The sequence below is a fragment of the Thermobia domestica genome, chromosome 3 (genome assembly GCF_964235325.1).
Source record: "Thermobia domestica chromosome 3, izTheDome1.hap1.1, whole genome shotgun sequence".
Lineage (NCBI taxonomy): Eukaryota > Metazoa > Arthropoda > Insecta > Zygentoma > Lepismatidae > Thermobia > Thermobia domestica.
In genome coordinates this window covers 69,115,915-69,138,892 of record NC_137456.1, presented here as the reverse complement: position 1 = coordinate 69,138,892, position 22,978 = coordinate 69,115,915, and the positions used below count along the sequence as shown (strand labels likewise).

At 32.9% G+C, this 22,978-nt stretch overlaps 1 protein-coding gene across 1 annotated transcript in view; it reads right to left on the bottom strand.

Moving 5' to 3' along the window:
* Rab3-GEF (Rab3 GDP-GTP exchange factor) overlaps positions 1-22,978 on the bottom strand; it is a gene marked incomplete in the record, with an annotated part of 181,798 nt that overhangs the window by 123,503 nt on the left and 35,317 nt on the right. The window contains 1 exon segment of the mRNA XM_081751051.1: positions 1-930. Within this exon segment, the coding sequence (XP_081607177.1) occupies positions 1-189 (189 nt within the window).

The following is a 22,978-nucleotide window of genomic DNA, read 5'->3' as shown; positions in this document are numbered from 1 at the left end:
CACACAGCCCTCTGGTTGGCAGAAGTATACCATATCCAGCGGCATAGGGAAGTCTTTATGATCTTCTGTTGGGTATCGGCGAAGAAGTTCTGGTGTTTGAACTGCCGTCGCGCGGCTTGGTTGCCGTGCTCCTACGATGGCTAAATAGTCCACGAGACGTGGGCAGAAGAATTTCTTTTGAATGTCCATTGTCGTAGACAATGTCCAACATAAGGGGAGAAAGACACAAGTAACACTATTTCATGGTGACCACAACTAGATTACATCATGCAAATGTAATTATAACCGAATGGCCTATGTTCCTTGTAATGTAAGGTTCCAGAGTATTGACTGTGGCCAAGCTTTCGTTAACACTGATGTTACTAGTTATGGCCACAGTTGAATATGTCACGTAAGTTGTGCATACCATTTTTAATCGACAATGTAGAACATATACATTACTTGACGAAGTATCAGTAATTTTTAGGTGTACTTCAAGCTAGAACAGTTTTAGTTGCATAAACTTTTAATTGAACAGCCGTAAAAATATATATAGCTTGTTCCCTTTGGCTCTGACTTTACAAGTTTGTTACAGTAATAATAATAAACACTTTATTATAGCAATCGCCTCACACAAACAAAAGAACACGGTTTTAGTAGTAATACAAAGAAGTCTTGAAAGAACCACACTACCAATAAGACAAATATTCTACATTCTCACCAAGACGAACAGAATCTAAATTTATTAAAGTTCTCATGTTCCAGCCTCTGTATCAGTTACAGTAATTAAGTTACAATTTCGTCCCACGTCCATTATAATAACTGTTGTAATAAGTTTCCTAACTTCACTCGCCATTTGTTCACCTTAATAATCGGGTGGCTGACTTTAAAAACCGCCACCTAATGGAATTCTCATCTTCGTTTTTCTGGAATGCGGTGTAGATTCCTCATCTGAAAGAATAAAAGAAAATGATGCTATACTGTTTGTTCTTTGAACTGAAAAGAAAATTGTATACAGCAGAAAACAAGGTAACAACTGTTTCTCAGATTTTCCGTGGTTTCCTGAATTAAATCCTAATGCCCTGTATGAACATATTCTTTTAATTTTCTTTACTGTTGATTCATTGAACCAGAATTATAAATTGTTACAAGTATGAAATTCTTTTTGTTAAGCATCATAATTCTCACTTAACGTGAGCATTTCTGCGGGATGTTCCATACTTATAACCTAAATTTTTGCCGCTAAATGCCTAGTATTATCAAGAATAAAAGAGCAAGTTCAAAAATGATGGAGAAATATGCACATGGAATAAAGAATTCAACGCACGCTCAAAAAATGAATACGCTTTAAGGAAATAGCACTGACTAATTATGTTTCTGAGTATTTGGCGAAACCTTATCCTATTTGTCTAGTCCTTTATCACTTTGGTTTACCTTTTAGCCTTGATAATAGATACGCTTACGAGTGAAAATTTGTAGCCTCAATATGGAACATCCTCCAACAAGTTGAGCTCAATATCAATTTTATGAGTATTACTCTAAACAAATAGTTTGAAGTGCAATTAAATAGCATATATTTCAGTATAAAACTAATCTTTAAAATATATTAATAATACCAATTGAATTGACTTCGTTTTTCATTTATTTATTTTATTTTCATCTGGCAATCCTACTGAAAATATATCCCTAACACATTGGGAGTTGTGTTTTGAACTTATTATGCTCACCGGATATTTTCATGTTAGTTTCAGGTTTCTAGTGCAAAAAACTCTTAAAATGGTTTATGATGACTGACATAGTGCTTTACGTAATAACAGAAACTGCTAACAAGTTTGTTGGGGAATATAAAATGACCTGTCTTTTACCAAGTATAATGTCATATTTTCTTCCTTTTATTTTTCATTTAATTCAAAATGTAATAAAATAGTATCTTTCTATTATGTAGCTTACATTAAAGAAATATAACCAGTTCTTTAACTTTTAAGCAAATTTTCAAGACTTTTAAATGAAGCTTAACTGTAATTAAATTTCATATTTTCAAATCAGGATTTTAAGTATCCTACAAGAAAGAGTTTTCTTTACATCAACGTTGGACTTAGGATATTAAGCTTCATCAGTTTCAGAGATAACTTGACTGTTGGTACGTTACAATAACTGAAAATATACTCCAACACAGTTGGAATTGTTAAGAAAATAAAGTTACATTCTAGGAACTTGAAACTGAAACATATCCGACATAAAAGAAGCCAAAATGTTCATATAAAAATAAATGGAAGTCAGTACTATAGCAATGTCTTTAAAATACGAGCAATTACTTAGAAACAAAGTAAGTCATAATGCATATAATGAACTTACTAATGTTCCTCACGTAACAAATACTATTGAAATTACTACAGAAATTATAGTAATATAATTAAATTACTAATTACTATAATTAATCTCTATCTTTTTGTCTTGTCAGTAAACTAGTTCTTGGAGTTACTTTTTTTTAAAAAAGATGGTACTCTATTCAACGTGTTTTTATATAAATGATGTATGACTAGGCATAGATTCGAATTAGGTGCACCCAATTTTGATAACTCTTTATTTGTTTAAAAGAGTATACCTTTCCAGTAGTTCCATATGAGGATCTGATGGTAATCTGTAGAGGTAGATTATAAACACCTCAAGTTCTGTGTTGAAGTTGGTTAAGATTGTTGTTGAAAAAGTTTTATAACTACTTTCAAGTTAGAAAATAATGTTTCATCACTATCATAAGCATTCTAGTTTTTCTCTTTCGTGTATCTTTCTTCCCACCTCACCTATCATGTCCCACAAAATATAATTTAATCTCAAATGATACCGTAATCACTATCCTCTAATCTTTTTAAATTATTTCCAAATATTGTTCTTTTCTGACACTCCTTCGTTAAAATTTCTCGTTCGTTCAAGCTTATTTCCTCATTCTTCTTACATCAACATTCTAGATTTTTCTGATCAGTATAATATGAAACTCCATACGACACATTTGATGCGTCTTTTCCCTAACTACCTGGGTTCCGAAAACTAGTTTTCTATTTTATTTTTCTCTTTCAATTTTTATAGTTGCCACAAATTATTTCTTCCAGCCACCATTACTTTCGTACTTTTGCTATTTATCTTCACCCAATATTCTTCAAATCTTTTCCTCAAGTTCTCTAATGTCATGTTAATTTTTGGCGACTATATTTTTCTTCTACTTCCTACCAAAATATCGACTTCTCTAGGCAAACCCTTCTTCAATGTTTCCTTAAAAAAAAAAAAAAGTTAATTCTATAAAGTGAGTGTAAAGCAACTGTTTTGTGAAACACTTCTTCCTATTACACTTTATTCCGCCTACTCTTATTCGTTAGTTTATATACACATTCTTTATGATTCTTCGGTTCTTATTTTATCTCATTTTTTTGTTTAATATTTGCTAGCTTATTCAGTCAAAAATCTTCTCTAGAAAAAACTAACATTACATTGCTCTAAAAACATTTAATCGATTACTCGCAGTAAGTCAACAGCATCTCTAATGCATTTTCCCTTTCTAAAACCGAGCTATTTTTCACTGACTTTCTCATTTATTTAGCCATATACTTCTCTGTTCAATACTTGAAACTAAATATCTGCTGTGTGAGATATGAGGATAATAATCACTACAGTTCTCAGAACTCAGTTCCACAGTTCTCATAACTTCTTGTATTAGATTTCTTATCCAGTGTAATCATTACTGTCTCTTAGGAGCCTTTGGGTCATTCTTGCGCACCACACGTTTCATTAGAAACTCGAAATAGACTCAACACTTCTTTCTTCTGTTCACCTATATCTATAGTTAACTTCATTGATGAATTGTCTATATCGGCTATCTTTTCATTCTTCATCTTGCTAAAAACTTAATTGAACTTACTTATTTTTTCATGGTAAATTCTTTGCTATTCTTGCTTATATCGTTATAATTTTCGAATAGCTAGGTCGATTCTTACTTTTACAAATTTTCTCAATCCATCCATTCCAACTGCAAAAATTTTACTCACTCACTTATAGTTTTTTTTCTTAGTTACTAAGAAAAGCTTATCATTAATTAAAGTATTAGCTTTATCATTGATTTCACCTTCAGTACAGTTATTAGTATTTCCCTACTCTTATAATTGGATAACCTCAGTATACTTATTACCTTATGGCACGATTCTTTTTAATTTCTCTCTACGAAATAACAAAAAGAACCCGAATACTTTACTCTAAGAGACCATATAAGAATATTACTACTGATAAACCACCATAAAGATTATAAAAATTATTTCAGATTATTTTACATGTTGAAGTTAAGACTATAAGAAGCTCTACCTGTTATCTATATAATATCGAAGAAAGCGAACGTAGTACAAATTATACAAACTTTGGAAACATGCGTTTAGTAATGAGAGTTTTCTTTTAAGGGAATAAGCGTCGCAGGCCATAATCGCATACATAAGTTTGCAAGTAAATACTACAAGCATTATACATTCATTTTACTTTAATATGAGTGATATTATTAATATATTACTGAAAGCTTGCAGCTTATGCAATGCAAAGAAATGTTTATTAATGGAATTTCAAGTAATAATCTCAAATTGCATTGCTAAAAATATTCCTTTTAAGCACTTAAAAAATAGGAGGAGGAGAAGAAGAAGAAGTGAGTGATGAGAGAGAAATAAATTACTGTCTTTAAAAGTTTCATGTTCATTACATATCCTTCTTGAGATAGTATGGGAACAGCTGACACTGGCAGTCAGTACAGTCATACGTACTTATAATGCTAGTGGAACCCGTAAAAAAAGTAATGATATCAGATAATAATGGTCTATATGTATATTATTGCCTGACTTCAATTAGTACTATAGTACATTCTAAATGATAGGGACATCATAAGTAATTTTAAATATCTTAAGTAAATCAAGGTTTTAGTTTATAGTACCGTATAATAAGGTAAAAGAATTGGTATTAGTAATAATATTCTTTTATGTTAAGAATTGTTTTAAAATTGTTCGTATCATTACTTGTAAATATATTATAAAGATGTTACTGTATTTTTTTTTAAGTTAAATAAAACTTCCGAAGTTGTATACATAACTTTCATTCTTCTTATTTCAAGACATTCCACACCATTTTTTTTTATTTTCAGTCATCATCTTCAACTTCTACTTCTATCAAGTTTAAGTAAGAATTAAAAGGTAGAAAGAAGTAAATAAATAAACTAAAGCAACAATTTTAAAAATTTAATTAGCTTTCTATTATATTTTTTTTTTTAATTTTAATTATGATATCCAGGGAAATTTAAGTTTCATTATGTGTATGACAACATACTATTTTATTACTTCTACGTATCAAGCTTTAGAACTATTACTGAAAAATATTAAAAAATCAGGTATGGAAATATAGTACACACACACACACACACACACACACACACACATATATATATATATATATATATATATATATATATATATATATATATATATATATATATATATAATGTGTGTAAGTGCATTACTCATCTTCTGTGGTTGGCTCGAAGCATTGATAATATGCGTATAAAGCATTATATATGCAATCATCAAAGCAGAAAAAGCATGCGACATTAACATCAAAGAGTAGTCCTGGCATTTATTATTCTCAACGGATATACCACTCATAAAGCTAACTTTTAATTAAATGGTGTCTATAATATTTAATAAAGATTTTTTTTTAATAAGACTAGCTTTCAATGATAAAAATTTAATTTTGTTTTGAAAGAGAGCACTTCACAGGAAACAAAATCTCTGCTAAATATATATATATTGACTTTAGTTTCACGTAACATTTCTAGCTCACGTATTTTCTCTTATGTATACAAGCAGAAAGAAGGTTATAGAAACACTGTGTAGGCCATTTGTTTTTATCTACGAGTGATACAAAATGGCTCCCATATGTAACATTTCTTACATTGTTATTATTGTTACTCAGGAACGAAACGAAAATGGGCAAGAAAAGATTGGTGTCACGAGTAAACTTGTAGCATAACAACGGAAGTTGAAGTAAAACTGAAACAAACCGTTACTAGTTCCACGTATTAGGTAATGGTCGTTTCCTGTTAGGATTGTTTTCTACTGAAACAAGAAACAATAACCACCTGAAGTTGAAAGGAGTTTATATATATATATATATATATATATATATATATATATATATATAAAGGAAACCAAACAAAATGGTCTTAAAGAAGCCCTATATAGAAGGAACAACAAAACTTTTAGTACGCATGTTCTTGAGTGTAAATTTAGAAGAAGGAAAGTTGTAGGTAGCATACGCTTCAAAACTTCTTACTTCGTTTTACTTTAATTAAAGAAAAAGTTTCGTAGCGAAACTGTTCAAATTTGACAATAAATGAAAGTAGATCAAATGATTTAAGCAGGAATTTTAGGAAAACAAAAAATGGATCAAAAGATTGCGATCTTGGCCAATAATTAGTTTTTGGATCAGATACTACAAAATTTTTGAACGGCCCCTAAATCAAATTTTAGTATTTTCTGTGGAATAAGCACATCACATTGAGTTAAGTGATAATTTGGGTTTGACTACATTATATGTAGTTCTCCAGATATAAGGCGTACAAGAACATTTTTGACTGAAATATATTGGATCTTTTGATCCAAAAATAAAGAAGTAGAAAGTGGTCCTTTTAAATGTGCAAATTTTATTTATGAAGTTGGATAAGAAGCATTAAGAAAGGAAGAATGCTATATGAACGTTTTGAGTTTAAAATGAAATAGCTTAGGAGTGTACTTGGAATAGCTTAGAAGTGTAATTAACCCGTCTTAAAATGATAAAAATGATTATAAATTTTATTTATAGCCATAATTTAAACACGAAAGTTTGAAAAAATAACTAAAAAGTCCTTTGCAAAAACTATAAATAATTGCCATTTTCTCAGTTTATACTTTAATTAAGATTACAGTATCGCACCAATTTTTTCCTCAGATGCTAAACTGAAGATAAACTGAATTTTCGGATCATGTTTCAAACACGCGAGTGAATAACCAACAAATCTTGTTCTTGTTCTAGAACAACATTTTGGGTCTTTACTGCAGCTATTAGTCATGTCGACTATTGCACTATAAATTGATAAGAAGTATCAAATTGTATTAAACAAAGTTGATATACACTATAATTGGCATAGTTACAACCACAGTTACTAACCAAAATGGCGTTCGCATATTGCCAGAAATCACCCAAGTTAAATAGCTAAATTATTTTAAATATGAATACTAATCACGTCAGAAATGTCCACACTCATTAGAATTTGTATCACAAATAAAAAGAACTACAAAACAACATTGGTATGAAACTAAAGATTGTATTAAACTGGAGTTCGAGACAGTTCTTCTTATACCGACGCCATTTTGCCTCAAATCCACAAATTTTATTGTGCTCACTGATGAAGACTTACTTTACGTTGTTTATTAATAATTATTATAAATTACAGAAATATCTCGATTGTTGCCATTATTGTTGCCACGAAAAATACTGCAATAATCAAATCCACGATAATTGGGATAAATAATGGGAGTAAAATGGGGGATAACTCCCAAAGAGTTTTCAAATCTATTATATAATTAAATTTAATATTAAGGTTTAAGAAAATAAAACTGTTAAGTTAAAAACAAAAATCCATTTAGAAAAACATGATTATTGTTTCGTCTTTATTTATGTAGAAGGACTACATACGTATATGAATTTTTATTCTTTATTGGATATAAATTGGTGTAGAGTTGTCGAGTCGAGCGTTCCTTCGTATAAAACTCGATAGCGACGAATGACATTTTCAATTTCCAGATGGACTTTCACCTTCACTCGTATTGATGCTTGCAAGATTGAAATCGGAATGCTACAAGAGAGTGAAAACTCGAACTAAACATAATTCTGGTTGCAATCTAGTGAGCTAGATATCTCGCGGCCGTGATAATCCGAATTTGGACCCCAATAACTGGAATTTTTATATCAAATTATAAACGGCGATGAATCAAGAACCGCGATATTCAAAATATTCCTATATTTCCTCAGTATCAATTATTATTATTTACTGTATCATCAGATTGGTATTGTAATATGTTTGTCTAATGTTTAAAGTTGCAGCTTATTAGCACGTTTCATAAGGTTTTATAACTGAACATCATATATTTTTTATTACTATTTGTACTGATTTATTTAATGTATCCTATCCTATGTTTTCTTGGAGTCCCATGTTTTATCTTCTGTTTATGTAAATACTATCACTGCAAAAGTTTCTTGTGTTTCATCATTAAGTTACTTCTCTAGACACCACGAAATATTAAAAGAAGTGTGAACACTTTAATTTGCGAAGAAGTCAAATGGAACCAGGAAAATACTGTATGATTTTTAATATAGTTAACGAATTGGTATAAATTCTTGATAGGCGTCCTCCTTTTATTGTCGAATGTCATTGCATCACTTAGTTTGCCCAAATTTGGAATTTCAGACACACTAATTAAGAGTATTCCAGTGACTCTTTTAACATTTTGAGTCCCAGAAATATCACTTGGGACTTAGTTTCTAGTAGCATTTATAATTGTACCTATTTCATAATAGGCAAGGCCAAGATCATTATTTGTCATTCACTTGCCACCTCTTTTATTTTGGCCTGTAAAGAAAATGAAATCTTTAACTTTTACGTTTCACGGTTATGCCGGGTAGGTTAAAGGAGACCGTGATGATGAGAAATGAATGAAATGATGGATTGAAGAAAGTGGGAGGAAACGGGAAAACCCCGAGAAAACACGCACACGGTGTTTGCCTGTAAAGTAGTTAATAGTTTCCTCTTCCTTGGAAACCGTTCGTTTCCTCCCCGTTTGTCCCTATATTCTTAACCTTAACTACCACGATTCTACTCTTGCATTGTTTATGAACAAGACAAGGGAGAAGTGACAAAAGATCACAAAATAGATAGCCATTCTACACAGAAGAAGATAATCATAATGGAAAGAAAGAAGTTCATTTCCGACAGTTATCTCTGCTTCTAGGTAGTTACTTTTCGACAAAGAAATTCTGGGATTAAAGTAACTAATATCAATAATTTTTTTTCGATTCAGGTAACCCCTTTCGGAAGAGAGCTTGCTAACAAAGAAACACCGCCGAAAGATAACTTTTACCTTTTGTCTTACTGGGAACAAAAAGTCGAATACAAGAATTATGCTAATTGAAATGATATTTAGAGTCATGTCCTACGGCTAAAAAAGAATGATTAGGGTTCATGAACGTGAATGATTTTGAATAACAAAATGGTCGATTGAGGATGTAGAAGAAACGGAAGAACCATAAGAAAACCCACGGATACAATGTTGTCCACCAGAAATCCACATGACAGACATGACATGACATGGAAATCCAGAAATCCACATCAGAGAGCCTCCACACCAAAGATCAGCACTCTACCACTAGACTACCGTGTCTTCCAATGAAGTTAATTGTATTTTTGATTGTATAATTCAAAAATGAATGCTTTTGTGTTTTTTTAAAAAATATGAATACCATTGTATTTTACAATATTGATATTGCACATGCACTAAAAGAATGTTCATCTCTCTCTCTCTCTCTCTCTCTCTCTCTCTCTCTCTCTCTTTAGCAGTGTAATTGCAATAGCTTAGGAGTGTGATTAACCCGTTTTAAAATAATAAAGACGATTATGAATTTTATTTATAGCCACAATTTGAGCACGAAAGCTTAAAATATATTTGGCAAGTCTTTTGCAAAAGATTAAAAGATTTAGCGCTTTCAAATAGAGCTTCTGGAATTGTATTTCGTAGTATTGGCATGTCTAGTTGAGATAATATCTAAGGTTGTATTCAGAAATATCGTGAGAAATATGTTTAAAAGAACTTATTAAAAGGATTTGAGGATGACTTTATTCTGTTCAATATATTAATTTTGTGAAGGGATTCTGATTACATATTCACTCCTATCGGTATGACTTGGGCAAGTCTGAACAAATCTATATATTTTGGGTTGAATCTATATATTTTGGGTTGAATCTATATATTTTGGGTTGAATCTATATATTTTGGGTTGAATCTACATATTTTGGGTTGAATCTATATATTTTGGGTTGAATCTACATATTTTGGGTTGAATCTATATATTTTGGGTAGAATCTATATATTTTGGGTTGAATCTACATATTTTGGGTTGAATCTATATATTTTGGGTTGAATCTACATATTTTGGGTTGAATCTATATATTTTGGGTTGGATTTATTTTAGAATTAGGGATCCTTTTTTCCGAAGAAGTAAAATTTTCTTCGTTCATGAAATATTCGTTTTTGAAATATCTTCAAACAATTTTCGAGGCAATAATGATTATTAACTAGGAAATAATAAAGAAACTTTAGTGACATACAGTAATATAAAAATTTTATTTACTTTCTAGAAAAATATCAATGATATTTTCGATACGTACATAGGGAAACCACTGGAAATACAATTGCATATTTTGTTTATTCTTAAAATCAGAAGGAAAATCGTGTAATTACCTTTAAAAGCAGTACTTGTAAGTTAAAAGAGCTATTTCCCAAGAGGACGGAAGAAGGAGCAAAAATTCAACGCGATGAAATTAGCCACAAAAAGAGGGGAGCCTATCTGAAAAGCTGGAGCGAGGGTTTGACCTGGTTTTCTAACGTGTCCGATCAATAATGAGCTTGGAAGCCAGCAAAGTTCGGGAGTCTTCGCTTAGCTTCGTCTTGCTGCCCGACAATCCCGTATCGAAGGGGGTTATATTACAGGTACTAACTTTTTTATTACATAATACGACCCCCTCAGCTGTATTATACTTATAGGTGGATGCATCTAGATATGATCATGTGCCTACAACACAACCAACTCAAAAAATCACGAATTTATCAGTGTAAAATAGGGGAAAGATTTCTGTATGCACAGCTTGATGCAATTTTTTATGACACCATACCTTAAAACATTACTGAATCTAGAGTGATCGAAGTTTGAACATCGTAGGATAATCGGGAAAAAAGTTTTATTAAATACACAGAATATCAGGTAAAGTTCTTGAGTTGAGAGACATAATGGGTCATCTTAATCTTTGCTTGTGACTGAAATTAATATAATAATATTGACTTAATTACTGACTTTTGATATGTCTCTCACTTTAAGAGACAAGAAGGAACTTACTCAATCTCATAAGCATTTTCGATCTTCTGAATTCATGACCAAATCTATCTATGCGTTATTTCTAAATTTTTGTAACATGTTATATGTTGATTGTCAAATCAAAATGCTAATTGGTAGTTATTTATCACTCTCAGGTTTTTTAACATTTCTAGATCTTTCAGATTTCTGAATTAATTCATTTTGAATAGTGTAGTCAAAACTTGAAATATTTTTACGTTTAGTAACTATACTATGTATCTTGCATTTATTGATATTAATTACAGCTTTATTCTAATTTATAACCCTATTGATTAGAAGAAAGAATAGTTGTTTACAATTAGATTCTTTTAGAAACACTAAGCACAAAAAAATACAGTTGATGTTTTTATAATGATTTAATCGAAATATGGAATTTCTTTATACATGAGCAGTGGCGTATTTACGATTTTGTTTCGGGGAGGGATTTGCTAACTTTCGGGGGGGGGGAGGCTTTGCCTGAAAATGTGAAAATTCTGCAAGATATTTCATATACTTTACTATAGTAAGTAAGATTTCGAGGGGGCTTAAGCTCCCCTAAATACGCCATTGTACATGACTAAAAAAACAAGTTGAGAATGCCCCAAGAATATTGCCAGAACGAATTTAAAAAGAATTAATTTTTCTTATTAACTTCTACAGGATTTCTATCAATTGTTCTACGTACTTTATTATTATACTCATTAAACAATTCTTGCAATGTATCTATCCATTTATATTTCCCTTGTGTACTAAATATTTTCCACATGCTTTGTTTAAGGGTTCTATTAAAACGATCTACGACATGTTGTTTTACGAAGATACATGCTCAAAATGGAGGACTCAAAATTGAAAAATTCGCAAAATATCATCTACCTATGACTTACGGTTCCCGAGACGTGGCTCCTTAGATCTCCCGAAATCGGTACTTTTTTGGCCAATATCTGGGGAACGGCCGCCTGTTGTTCAGTGGCCACCGGTTACTATTTGGTACCAAAATGTTCACAATCCTCTTAGGTATTGATCAACACCAATATGATTTCTATGGCTTACGGTTCTTAAGCTATGACTCCTTAAATCTCCCGAAATCGGAAAATTTTTTGGCCAATATCTCGAGAACGACAAGAGTGACGCGAAAACTTCCATTACCGTACTTTTTCAGATAGTTCGGAGAGTTCAACATTTTCTTTTTTAAAAAACGCAAATAACAGAGAGAGACACACACACACACGCACATACATACAGAATGACGGCAAAACATAACCTTACATTTTTCCCATCTAAGTAATCGTTATTTAACATTTAAACGTTTAAAGAATTATGAACAGAAACTATACAAGAAGTTAGTTTGGTATGAAGTAGAGTTTTGCCTTTTTCATACATCTTCAAACTTCCTTTCCTCACTAACTTGAACCTGCTCTCTTCGAATATGAATGTTTTATTTGTGTGGTAAAGAAGTTGTCTGGTCAAAATAAGTGAGAAAAAAAGTAAAATCCGACTTAGTCACTTTATTTTCAAACTCTCTCGAGGACTTTATTAATGTCGAAAGGCGACCGTGAACAGCAAAGAAAACTGAACTACGATGTGGTTAAGATTTTCGGAGTGAAAAGTTTCCAACTCTGCAACTGATTATTTTATCAAAATGATTTTGATGTTGATCAATCGACCTTGTTTCATTCTTATTAAGCCAATAAGGCTCAGTCTAATTTAGAACAAAATTGGTGTGAACTACTTACAAATGCGACTTGAAAACTCCAGATGCAAGGTAGGAAATTTTTCGAGTTCCAAAGAACTTAACATGTCTCTTTCAAAACATCAACTTGAACTATTTGCGATTGACTCTGGTGTACAGGATCCCTGGTTCAATCCCAGGCCCCATAAGTTTGTGGTGAGCAACATCGTGTCTATGTTCTCGATGTTCTCACGTAGTTCTTCCGTCTCCTCGCACATTGTCATCCCACCGATTTTTCATAGTTATTCCCTTTCATTATCTATTGTTCGGAATGAGGCTATGGATTATGGACACAAGATGTTACAGAAGTTTGCACATGCCTCTACATGGAACGGTAGTTGTTAAGGAGCACACTATGCAAACAAATCAGTGTTGGATCAAGATGAATTGAGTCAAAATAAGATGGATATTGAATTGTTGGAATCATTAGTATGTTCTCTCTGTTCTGTGCAAACTTCTGTAATATCTTGTGTTCGTAATCCATAGCCTCATTCCCAACATCCATCACCATCCTTCAGCGTAAAGAACACGTACGTGAAACTGTTGTGTATATATATTTTTAACTCGCCGTATCCTGTGGTTAACTCCGTTCTTCTGCAGAACCACACACACATAGAGAGAACAATTGCTGGCAATGACAAATTTAATTTTCTGCTGCGGATCTATCAGTTGAGGCTTTCTTTTTTCATTGTACTGAGGCTGCCACAGAGTTAATTAGAAGACAGAGGAACTGAGTACAGGAATAGCATGATGTCGTTTTCGCTGTCAATTCAATTTCGAAACTCCTGCCTCCTGTGAGAGCACCATCCACTCAATTTCGACTCCATGCAGCTTTTATTCCTCTATGGTTGAGTTCAACGGACACAAAGGGAAAGACAAAATAGGCAATACGGTTTTTTAAGCTCTCACATATAGACAAATGGAGTACGTATACAAAGTGCTTTGTGGTTCTTGCACTTCTTAATTTGAAGGCCAATTTCCTTTTAAGATTAAAAGCGAAAAGCCTGAGTTCATTACGTTCTAGTTGGTGTTTTGCTGTTCTGTAATGAAAATCATCCTGAAATGGTGCTCAAAATTACCTACGGTATAATTAAGACTTTCAACTTTTATTTTTGTTTCTAAATTAATGTGGATTTCCAACAATGACGTGGAGTTCCAGTAACACACTACAGTTATCCTTCCTCGTACAATTTACGTCAATTCGAAATTACTAATACGTATAAACAGGGCCGTACTGCAACCCAGGGGCCCACCAAGAAGATACTTTGTTAGGGGCCCACTCACATGTACGTACGCCCTCCCCCGACAATAAAAGAGAATTCGGGAGTGTCACTCGGATCAAGTATGCTGAAAAGTCTTAAAATGCAGATTTCAAACTTTTAAGGCAGTAATTTCTCTCCTGATACTGACTGATCTCACAAAATGCCCAATTCCCCATTCCTCTAAAGATATAAAATTTTCCCTCTTTCTTAAAAAAAAGAAAAATAATGAGTTGAGTTCTATGTTTTGCTCCAGGACTCCTTGACCAAGGGGGTCCCAAATTTTTTAAAAAAATTTCTGAAAACATTTTCACCATAAAAGTTTAAAAAACATGACATGAGTCACTCCTATATAATTCATAGACCCTTTTGAACATGTTGAGAGAGGGCCCATTACGAAGGTTTTTGATCGGCCCATTGTATTTTGCGGCTGCAGGGCTTCCAATGGTCTTAATCCAGCCCTGAATATTTTCTATATGGAAAACAACGGTGCTGTAAAATGTAAATTATTATTTAGTTTCAAGTTATGGCATAATTTGAAATTTCAATCTAGTTGAATACTTCAATAATAGTAGAATTATAAAGCAGAGGGGAAAATCAGAAACCTTTCAATGGATGAATGAAAACAGGTATGTATGTTTTTTTCCTGTATGTTTTATCACAGGTTTGAAATGGCTAATATGTCAAAGAAGAGAATAGGCGATAAAGCCATGATATACATGTATGAGAAGGAGACTAGCGTCTCCAATAAATAGCCAAAAATTTATTCCGATCCCACTTTAATAGAAGATCCAACCAGTGTCGTAATAAATCTCATCGTCGCCCCGGTGCAGCAAGGCATTTGTGGCGACCTCCAATCAGAAAGTTTTTTGAAGATGTAACAATTGAAGCTTGAAACACGTAGACACCCCCTTTATCATCTATATAACAGCAAATTCCCCTGAGCTGATTTATACGTGGTATGTGTCAGTCTTATCTCCTATGGGCCTCTTATTGCAGCAATGGCTGGTCCTCTTATTTTGGGGGCTTTGAATGGGTATCACAACTCAAGTTAGACAACTTAGCATAATAATCTCTTGATTTCAACAAATACATATTATACTTAAAGTTTTAACAATTCATAAGATATATTTACGATCAATTTCACCGTCGCTTCAATGATTCTTTTGCTATTGTGCATTCAAGGCCCAGCCTACCTGCAAGGTATTGCGCATTATACAATGCAAGCTGTTTTTCATTTTAGTATTTGAATGACTGAATGTTATAGTCCGCGTCACCCGAATTGGCGTGTAGCATCAGCCAATAAACTAGCCCTATTATTAAACCTTCAGGGAGAAATCTAATCATTCATAATTGATTTTGTTCGTATTTGTGGACAATTATGAATGATTAGATACGTCCCTGAAGGTTTAGTAACAGGGCACTCCGAGTTTATTGGCTGACGCTACACGCCAATTCGGGTGATGCGAATTATAGTAGCAAATTAAATTTTGCTACTAAAATGAAATTTTATGATATACCATCCATATATCCCATACACAAACTGAAGAACAGAGTAGTTCAAGTATGCAGCAATAAATATAGGGTAATCAGATGTTCTCTTTTTCTGGCGCTAAAAATGATCCGAGTGGGTTTTGAGAACAACGGGAAACTCCTCTTTTTTTTGGGGGGGGAAAGGAGTACTTCACATAAGCGTATAATCGTTGTAAATAATGTTAATTTTAATATTGTTCCAATATTTAATATCCAAGGAAATACAACAGATCGACCTATTCGAGGGAAAAGCCCCCTTCCTCCAGAACTGGTCAGACGTTCCCTCCGTCCAGAGGTAAGATAAAATAAACGGTGATCATGTGTCAGTTGTGTGCAGGGTTCGTCTTTAGCAAAAATAGTGCCCCAGGGAGGCCCTCTCGCATTTTGATTTTGTCCCTCCTTCTCCCCCAGGAAACAAATCTGGAAGAGCGCGAAGAAAAGAAACTTATATTTCCATAATCGATATTTAAAAAGTTCGGTTTCTCTATAGTATTAAGATATTTGTTGAGTAATATTTCTGTGAAATCTAAATACGTCCTCTTCTTTAAAGTTTGTCATATGAAGAAGGAACTTAAAAGAATGTAAAAGAGAAAGTAAAGTTTCAGAAATAAGTACTGCACATTGCGCCGAGCACATTATTAACCGTATGTATGTGCCGCCAGTTTGAGAAAAAAAAAGAAGAAAATGGACAGAACAATTTGGTGACCTCACTTTAGTGTCCAACCAAGGGACAACGCTAAAAGTTTTCACTCGTAAACTGAAAGCTTGTATTCCCGTAAGCAGTTTAAATGTACCAAAAAACACATGATTGCTTTCCAACAAATTAGGCTGAAATCCAGTAAACGACTGAGGAAGGCTTGGAGTATATGTGCGACAGCGAGACAGAAAGCAGGAACGGGGGAATACTGTTTTATCTCTTGTGTCGTATTCTTTCGTATTGTTCTCGTTCCTTCTATGTTGATTACACCTACACCAATCCTCCACCTACGTAGCCAATCCACCCACTTAGCAACACTACGCCACTAACATTTCAGCCCATCTCCCCTCCTTGTTTTGTTTCTAGCTGTTAAAGAAGGTTTCTTAGTGATTTAATTATACACTAGCTTCAGTGAATGAGTCCCCAGTGTTCCAACTCTTTATATGTGTATAAGTCCTCTCTCTTTTTTTTTTTTACTCACACCATTGCATTGTGTGCAGCAAGTTCCCGGTAAACAAAACTTGTAAACATATTTAGCCACTAGACATAAACAGCGCCTTGATGTCTTCAGCGGAAGAGAAAAAAATAGTTATTTTAACATCAAAAATATTTGAACTTTCATAATCATTAAGGTGGACATCCTGCTATCATTGGTGAAATTACCTGCGCGTACTTAATTTATTATTATTTTTTTTATAAGAATTACTTTTGTAAGCGTTAAGCATCACTTACAAAATTCTATATTTTCTTATTATTTTCCTTACACCACACCTGCTATTTCCGCTTTTGGAATACAATTTCTTCTCAAGCAATATATTAGAAATAATAATAATAATAATAATAATAATAATAATAATAATAATAATAATAATAATAATAATAAAATTCTGTTCTGCATTATTATTATTATTATTATTATTATTATTATTATTATTATTATTATTATTATTATTATTATTATTATTATTATTATTATTATTATTATTATTATTTCTTTTCAATTATCCTCATATTAGTCTTCTTCCTTCCAACTTTTTTCTATTTTTTCATGAACTTTCCGTTCAACTCAGCGAATTTTATCCATGCTTCTCCATATACACATTTAAAACGTATCAAATCATTTTATTTATTTATGTATTTATTGTGTAGTGACCGTGTTTCTGCTCCTACACAATAAAATATTCATATCAAACAATCTTAGTTTTCATCCGTGATGTTTGTTCATACGGAATGACAATATACACCTATTTCCTTCTAAACTTTCTTCACTGTGACACTCTTGCTTTTATTTCATAGTCACACCCAGTATTTCTTCCAGACATGTTTTTGGGGGGCACTGACCCCGGAGCTCTGAAAGGCCGCCCCGGAGGAGACCAAAATAATATATCTCTAGTATAATAATGAATAAAATAGTGCCGAGTGAAAATAATATGTGCCCCTCCGAATACTAAATGTGTCTCCCCCGGAACAGTTTTTTCTGAAAGAAACACTGGTTACACCTTGCATCTTTTAACACAATACTACCTTAGATCATCACGGTTGCTAGGGTTGCGCAAAAGGTGAAACTCGAGACAGAGACGAGGTAATGAGATTCGAGACAAGACAGAGCTCTTCCAATAGAAATAATACATTTTTTCGAGAAGAAATATCACATTGAGTTGCAACTCTTGTCCCACCGTATATCCCTAACAGTGCCAAGAAAAAATTATATCAACATCATATTTTTTTTCTTTTTTGTTCATCAATTCTGTAGCAAAACCATCTATCTCAGCGGAATCCGTTTTCTCCTATATAAAACATAAGTAAATTCACTTAAAAGTATCCTTCCATTACGTTTAAAAGAAAACATCAAACCCTTTGTTAATTACTATTCTTACGTTGCCGCAAAAGGTTTAGATTAAAAAGAACTACTCTCAGATTTATCACGTAGGAAAAAGTACAACGCTTAGCTACTTCACATAAATTTATTTATAAGTACATTCAGAGAGAAAAAACTGATTTTTAGTTTAGAAAATCAGAAGAGGCGAAATTTAGCAAGATTTTGTGTCATGCAGAACACCATTTTTAACATTCTTTATCATATCTGGACTTGAATTTTTTAAGCAGTGAAAGGAACATGACCGAAAGTAGACTTGAAACCTAGTGGGGCCGCGGTGGCTCAGTGGTAGAGAGTTCACTTCTGGTGCATAGAGTCCTTGGTTTGATCCTAGCTCGCGCCAAGTGGACTTTGTGGTGGATAAGCAACGTGTGCTTGGGTTTTCTCGGGGTTTCCCATTTCCTCCCACTTTCTTCATTCCATCATTTCATTCATTTCTTATGATCATCGTCTCTTTTAGCCTATCCGGCATAAGCGTGGGACATAACACTTAAAGATTTCATTTTTATTTTTAAAACCTTCGTGCACTGAGCGTCCCATATGCCTAATCTTGGATTTTTTAAACGCTAATAATTTTGTTTTAAAATTCTAAAGTAGAACTAAGTGAAGTATAACTATATGTATAACTTGTAAACTCATGTATAACTTGGAATATTTAATTTTTAGATAATTTTTCAATTTAATACACGCTCAAAATTTTAAGCAAACACTAAGTTTTTTTTAAAAAATGATAATAATAAGTATTTTAAAGGAATATCATAAAATATTTTCAAATTTCACGTACTTTTAGTCTTAAATTATAATTACCAAGAAGGGTAATTGTACCAAAATCATAAACAAATAAGTTATGATTAGCATTTGCCTTAATTATCTGCTTAGTTTTTTTTATCAACCTATATTAAGCGCAATATTGAAAAAAAAAGTAAATATGAGCTTCTACAACACGTATCGACAGGTGTGACTTAAATACACGAAAGGTTAACTTTTCCACTCTTAAAAAAAGTCAAACTAATAATACATCCGGATAAGTTTTATAGTTTTTTTTTCTAACTTCTCACAAGCTATCATCATACATATTAATGCAGAACACAAAACTTTCCACAGAACTTTAAAAGATAAATATAATTATTTCCTGCTTTTATACCGTACATTTTACCCTGTGATAACAAAGCTGTATCGGTAATCGATTTTAATATTTCTGGGAAAACCGTGACGAATCTAACACATTTCACACACACACACACACACACACACACACACACAGAGAGAGAGAGAGAGAGAGAGATGAATGAAAATATACGTGAGGACATTGACCTGAAAGAAAAATTAAATTTTGTTTCATGATGGATATTGGTGGATTCTACATATTATCACAGATATGAAAGAAAGTTTTCCGGTTTTTTAAAAGATGCAAGTAAAATAATGTTAGTGAGTTAATAAAGTATTACCAAAATGCGTAACTTGTAATTTCAGAAACAAATATCAAAGATTTTATTCTAATAGCAAGGTAACTGTAATTTTAGCGTAAGGTTTTCATGTGAATTCCACTACATTATCCAAACTTTAAATAATTACAGGGTATACTAGAAAATAATATAGTCACGTTCAAAAGTGGAGGTGCTATTCCTTACTAATACAGCGCTCTTCGATTCTACATATATCTCGCCAACTGGGCTTTGCAGTGGAGAAACACCATGTGCATGGCTTTCCTGTAGAGTCACTCATTTCCTCTCACTGTCTCCATTCTACCATTTCGTTCATTATCACCACCGTCTCCTTTAGCCTCACAGCACAATTGCGGTACGTTAAACTAAAAATAAACGTTCAAAAGTGCATTAACTCTTTGAACTTTTAATCTATCAATAGTCTATGGGGAAAAGTTACTTTGTTTTGTAATGAAGCTGAAATGCATATCCTTTGCCTTGTACGAGATAAAATAAATAGAACCTAATTCATAAAGATATCATTCTTGTACTTCTGTTTCGGTAAATTCGTTCCATACTGTATATACAGGGTGTTTCAAAACAACACCAACAACGTTTGGGAGGTGATTCCTGACACTGAGATAAGATTAAAAATTGTAGATCATCCTGAGTGCATAAATGCTTCCAATCAGAGTTATAGGCTGCCGAAAACATGAAAAAATGAATTTTAAAGGTCCATAGCTCCAAAACTAAGAGACCTATTGTAGTTGGGTCAAGACTTCACTTATGTGCCCTATCCAAATATCCAAGTTTCAGAATCCTGTGATACTTCCGCAACATTTTTTATGGAGGTAGTTGGAGAGTACTTCAAATTATATGCCCGTATCCAAACCCTCTATAAAAATTGCTTCGTGAGTACCTTAGGATTCTGAAACATATGTTTTTGGGTAGCGCACATATTAGTTCCTAAGTGAAGTCTTGACCCGACTACGGTAGATAACATAGTATTGGAACTATGGATCTTTAAAGTCCTTTTTCTATGTTTTCGGCAGCCTATAATTTCGAAAGGAAGCATTTGTGCACCCAGGTTGGTCTATACTTTTTGTCTTATCTTGGTGTCAGGAATCACCTCCCAAATGTTGTCGTGCTGTTTTGAAACACCCTGTATATCTACGTTTTACCAAAGAAAGGCAAGAACAAATATCCTTCGGAAATCTCCTATATGGAGGATAAGCACTTTCCACAATGAGGTCGAAAAAGACTTCAATAGTGATATATTTAGCATGTCGGAAAGTGTGTACAGAAGAACAATTAAACAGGCATGTTTTGGAAACGGCATATAAAGAGCACATGTGCTAAAGACAATATGAATGTTTATTTTTAAATTGTCTATTTTGTAATGTGTATTTCTTTTAATTATTTGTATATCTTACTGTTTTGTATTATTATGTATTTCGTTGTCAAAGACAACACAATAATTGGGCCTAGAGCCTGTTGTGTTGTGCTTGAACTAAAATAAAATATTTTCCCATTACTCATATATAGAAAGAGTTTCCCGAGTCAGAAGTACAAGGGTTCTATGTTTATAAAATAATCTCTATTTATCTTATCTCCTACAAGGCAGAGAATGGACACTTCAATTTCATCATAAGACTAAGTAACATTTTTATAGGTTATTGATAAATTAAACGTAAAAAATTAATGCACTTATGAACTTAATTATATTGTCTTTGCTTGCATCTATCACTTTGAACTAGCAAGTGTGTGGGATATATATTTCGTGTACAAATATTTCTGGTGCAATTTCCTTAAAAAATGTAAGTTAATTAAAAATTTTCCTGTTTTGGGTATCAACAGGTGCTCATATAAAACATTTCATGCATTATTTAAGCATGATATGTCCAATAGTTCAGAAAATCTTCTCCCTCTCCTTAAGTTCACTATATTCAATTCGTCATTCTCCACCTTTTCGGGCGAAATTTTCATTATTCTGACCCTGAATAGAAAAAAAAAATAATTTTCTTCCTTGCGCAACCCAAATTGCACTTTCCTTCTTCCTCTTCAGGATAGGATTTCCGAAAATTTGTATTCTGAACGAGATATTCGTAACTATCTGATTCATACTAGTTTTGCTATTTTCAATAACTTACACTAAAATACAAGCAAAGCAACGTTTTATTATAAAATAAAAACCATCTAGGGTCCAAATCCTAATAACCCCCCAAAAATGAAAGAAATTGGTTCAGCCGTATTAGCGTGATGAGCGGACAAAAAATTGTACGTTCTCTTTTATATATATAGATAACATGATAAATGTATGATATTTATTTGATAGTGTCACATTTATTATTTTATTATTTTATTTTATAATAAAACGTTGCTCTGCTCAGCATTTGTATTTGAGTGTGAGATATTCGTACTTTGTATAGCCAAAAGTTTTCCACATACTAGATTTTGTGATGTACAACCAACGGCACCGACTTTCCCAAATTTATGTGGATGCATATCAATGGCGGGATGTGTTATCCTATATGTTTCCAGGGAAGTCTCGATATTTGACTGAAATATTTTTAGTTAAAATCTTTTATGAACACTGTCATAAAAGGCTGTGCTGTGATATGCTGGTACTGTAAGGGTAAGTTGGGGCTGCCCTAGCTCAGTCGGTAACACGGCTGACTTAAACGCAAGAGAAACGAGTTCAAACCCCGGTCCAAACTAAAAATCTTGTGGGTGTGCCACACCCACAAGATTATTTATGTGGGTGCTGATGCTCCCGAGCATCCACGTGGTCGTCGCATATGTGAGCAACGGTTAAGCAAAAGAATGTAATGATGGTTAAATTTTCCCTCCACCTACATATTTGATATTAATATTATGCTCACCAAATATTTCATACACAAACTTCGTGCAATGCTTTGGAAACAATTTCTATCCCTCTTCTGCGTTCTCCCACCTTCCTTCAATCGCTTGAGATAGAATTTTCGGTATTTGTGCAATCGTATTTTGTGTATCGAAAAAGGCTAGACGTATCAAATGTTAACGCTTTGTGTGCAATGATCCACAAGAAATAAGCGGTAATAATTAAATATTCGTTCATCTATCACTTTGGGATGGACTTTCCAACATCGAGCAAATGAATGAGACATTCAAAGTTCTTATTTTATGCACCATAAAGCCCAATATATTAAATTCCATACTTTTATGTCCCATGCTTCAGAAAGAAAATTTCCTCTCTCCACATGTGCCCGTCAAATTGAACTTGCC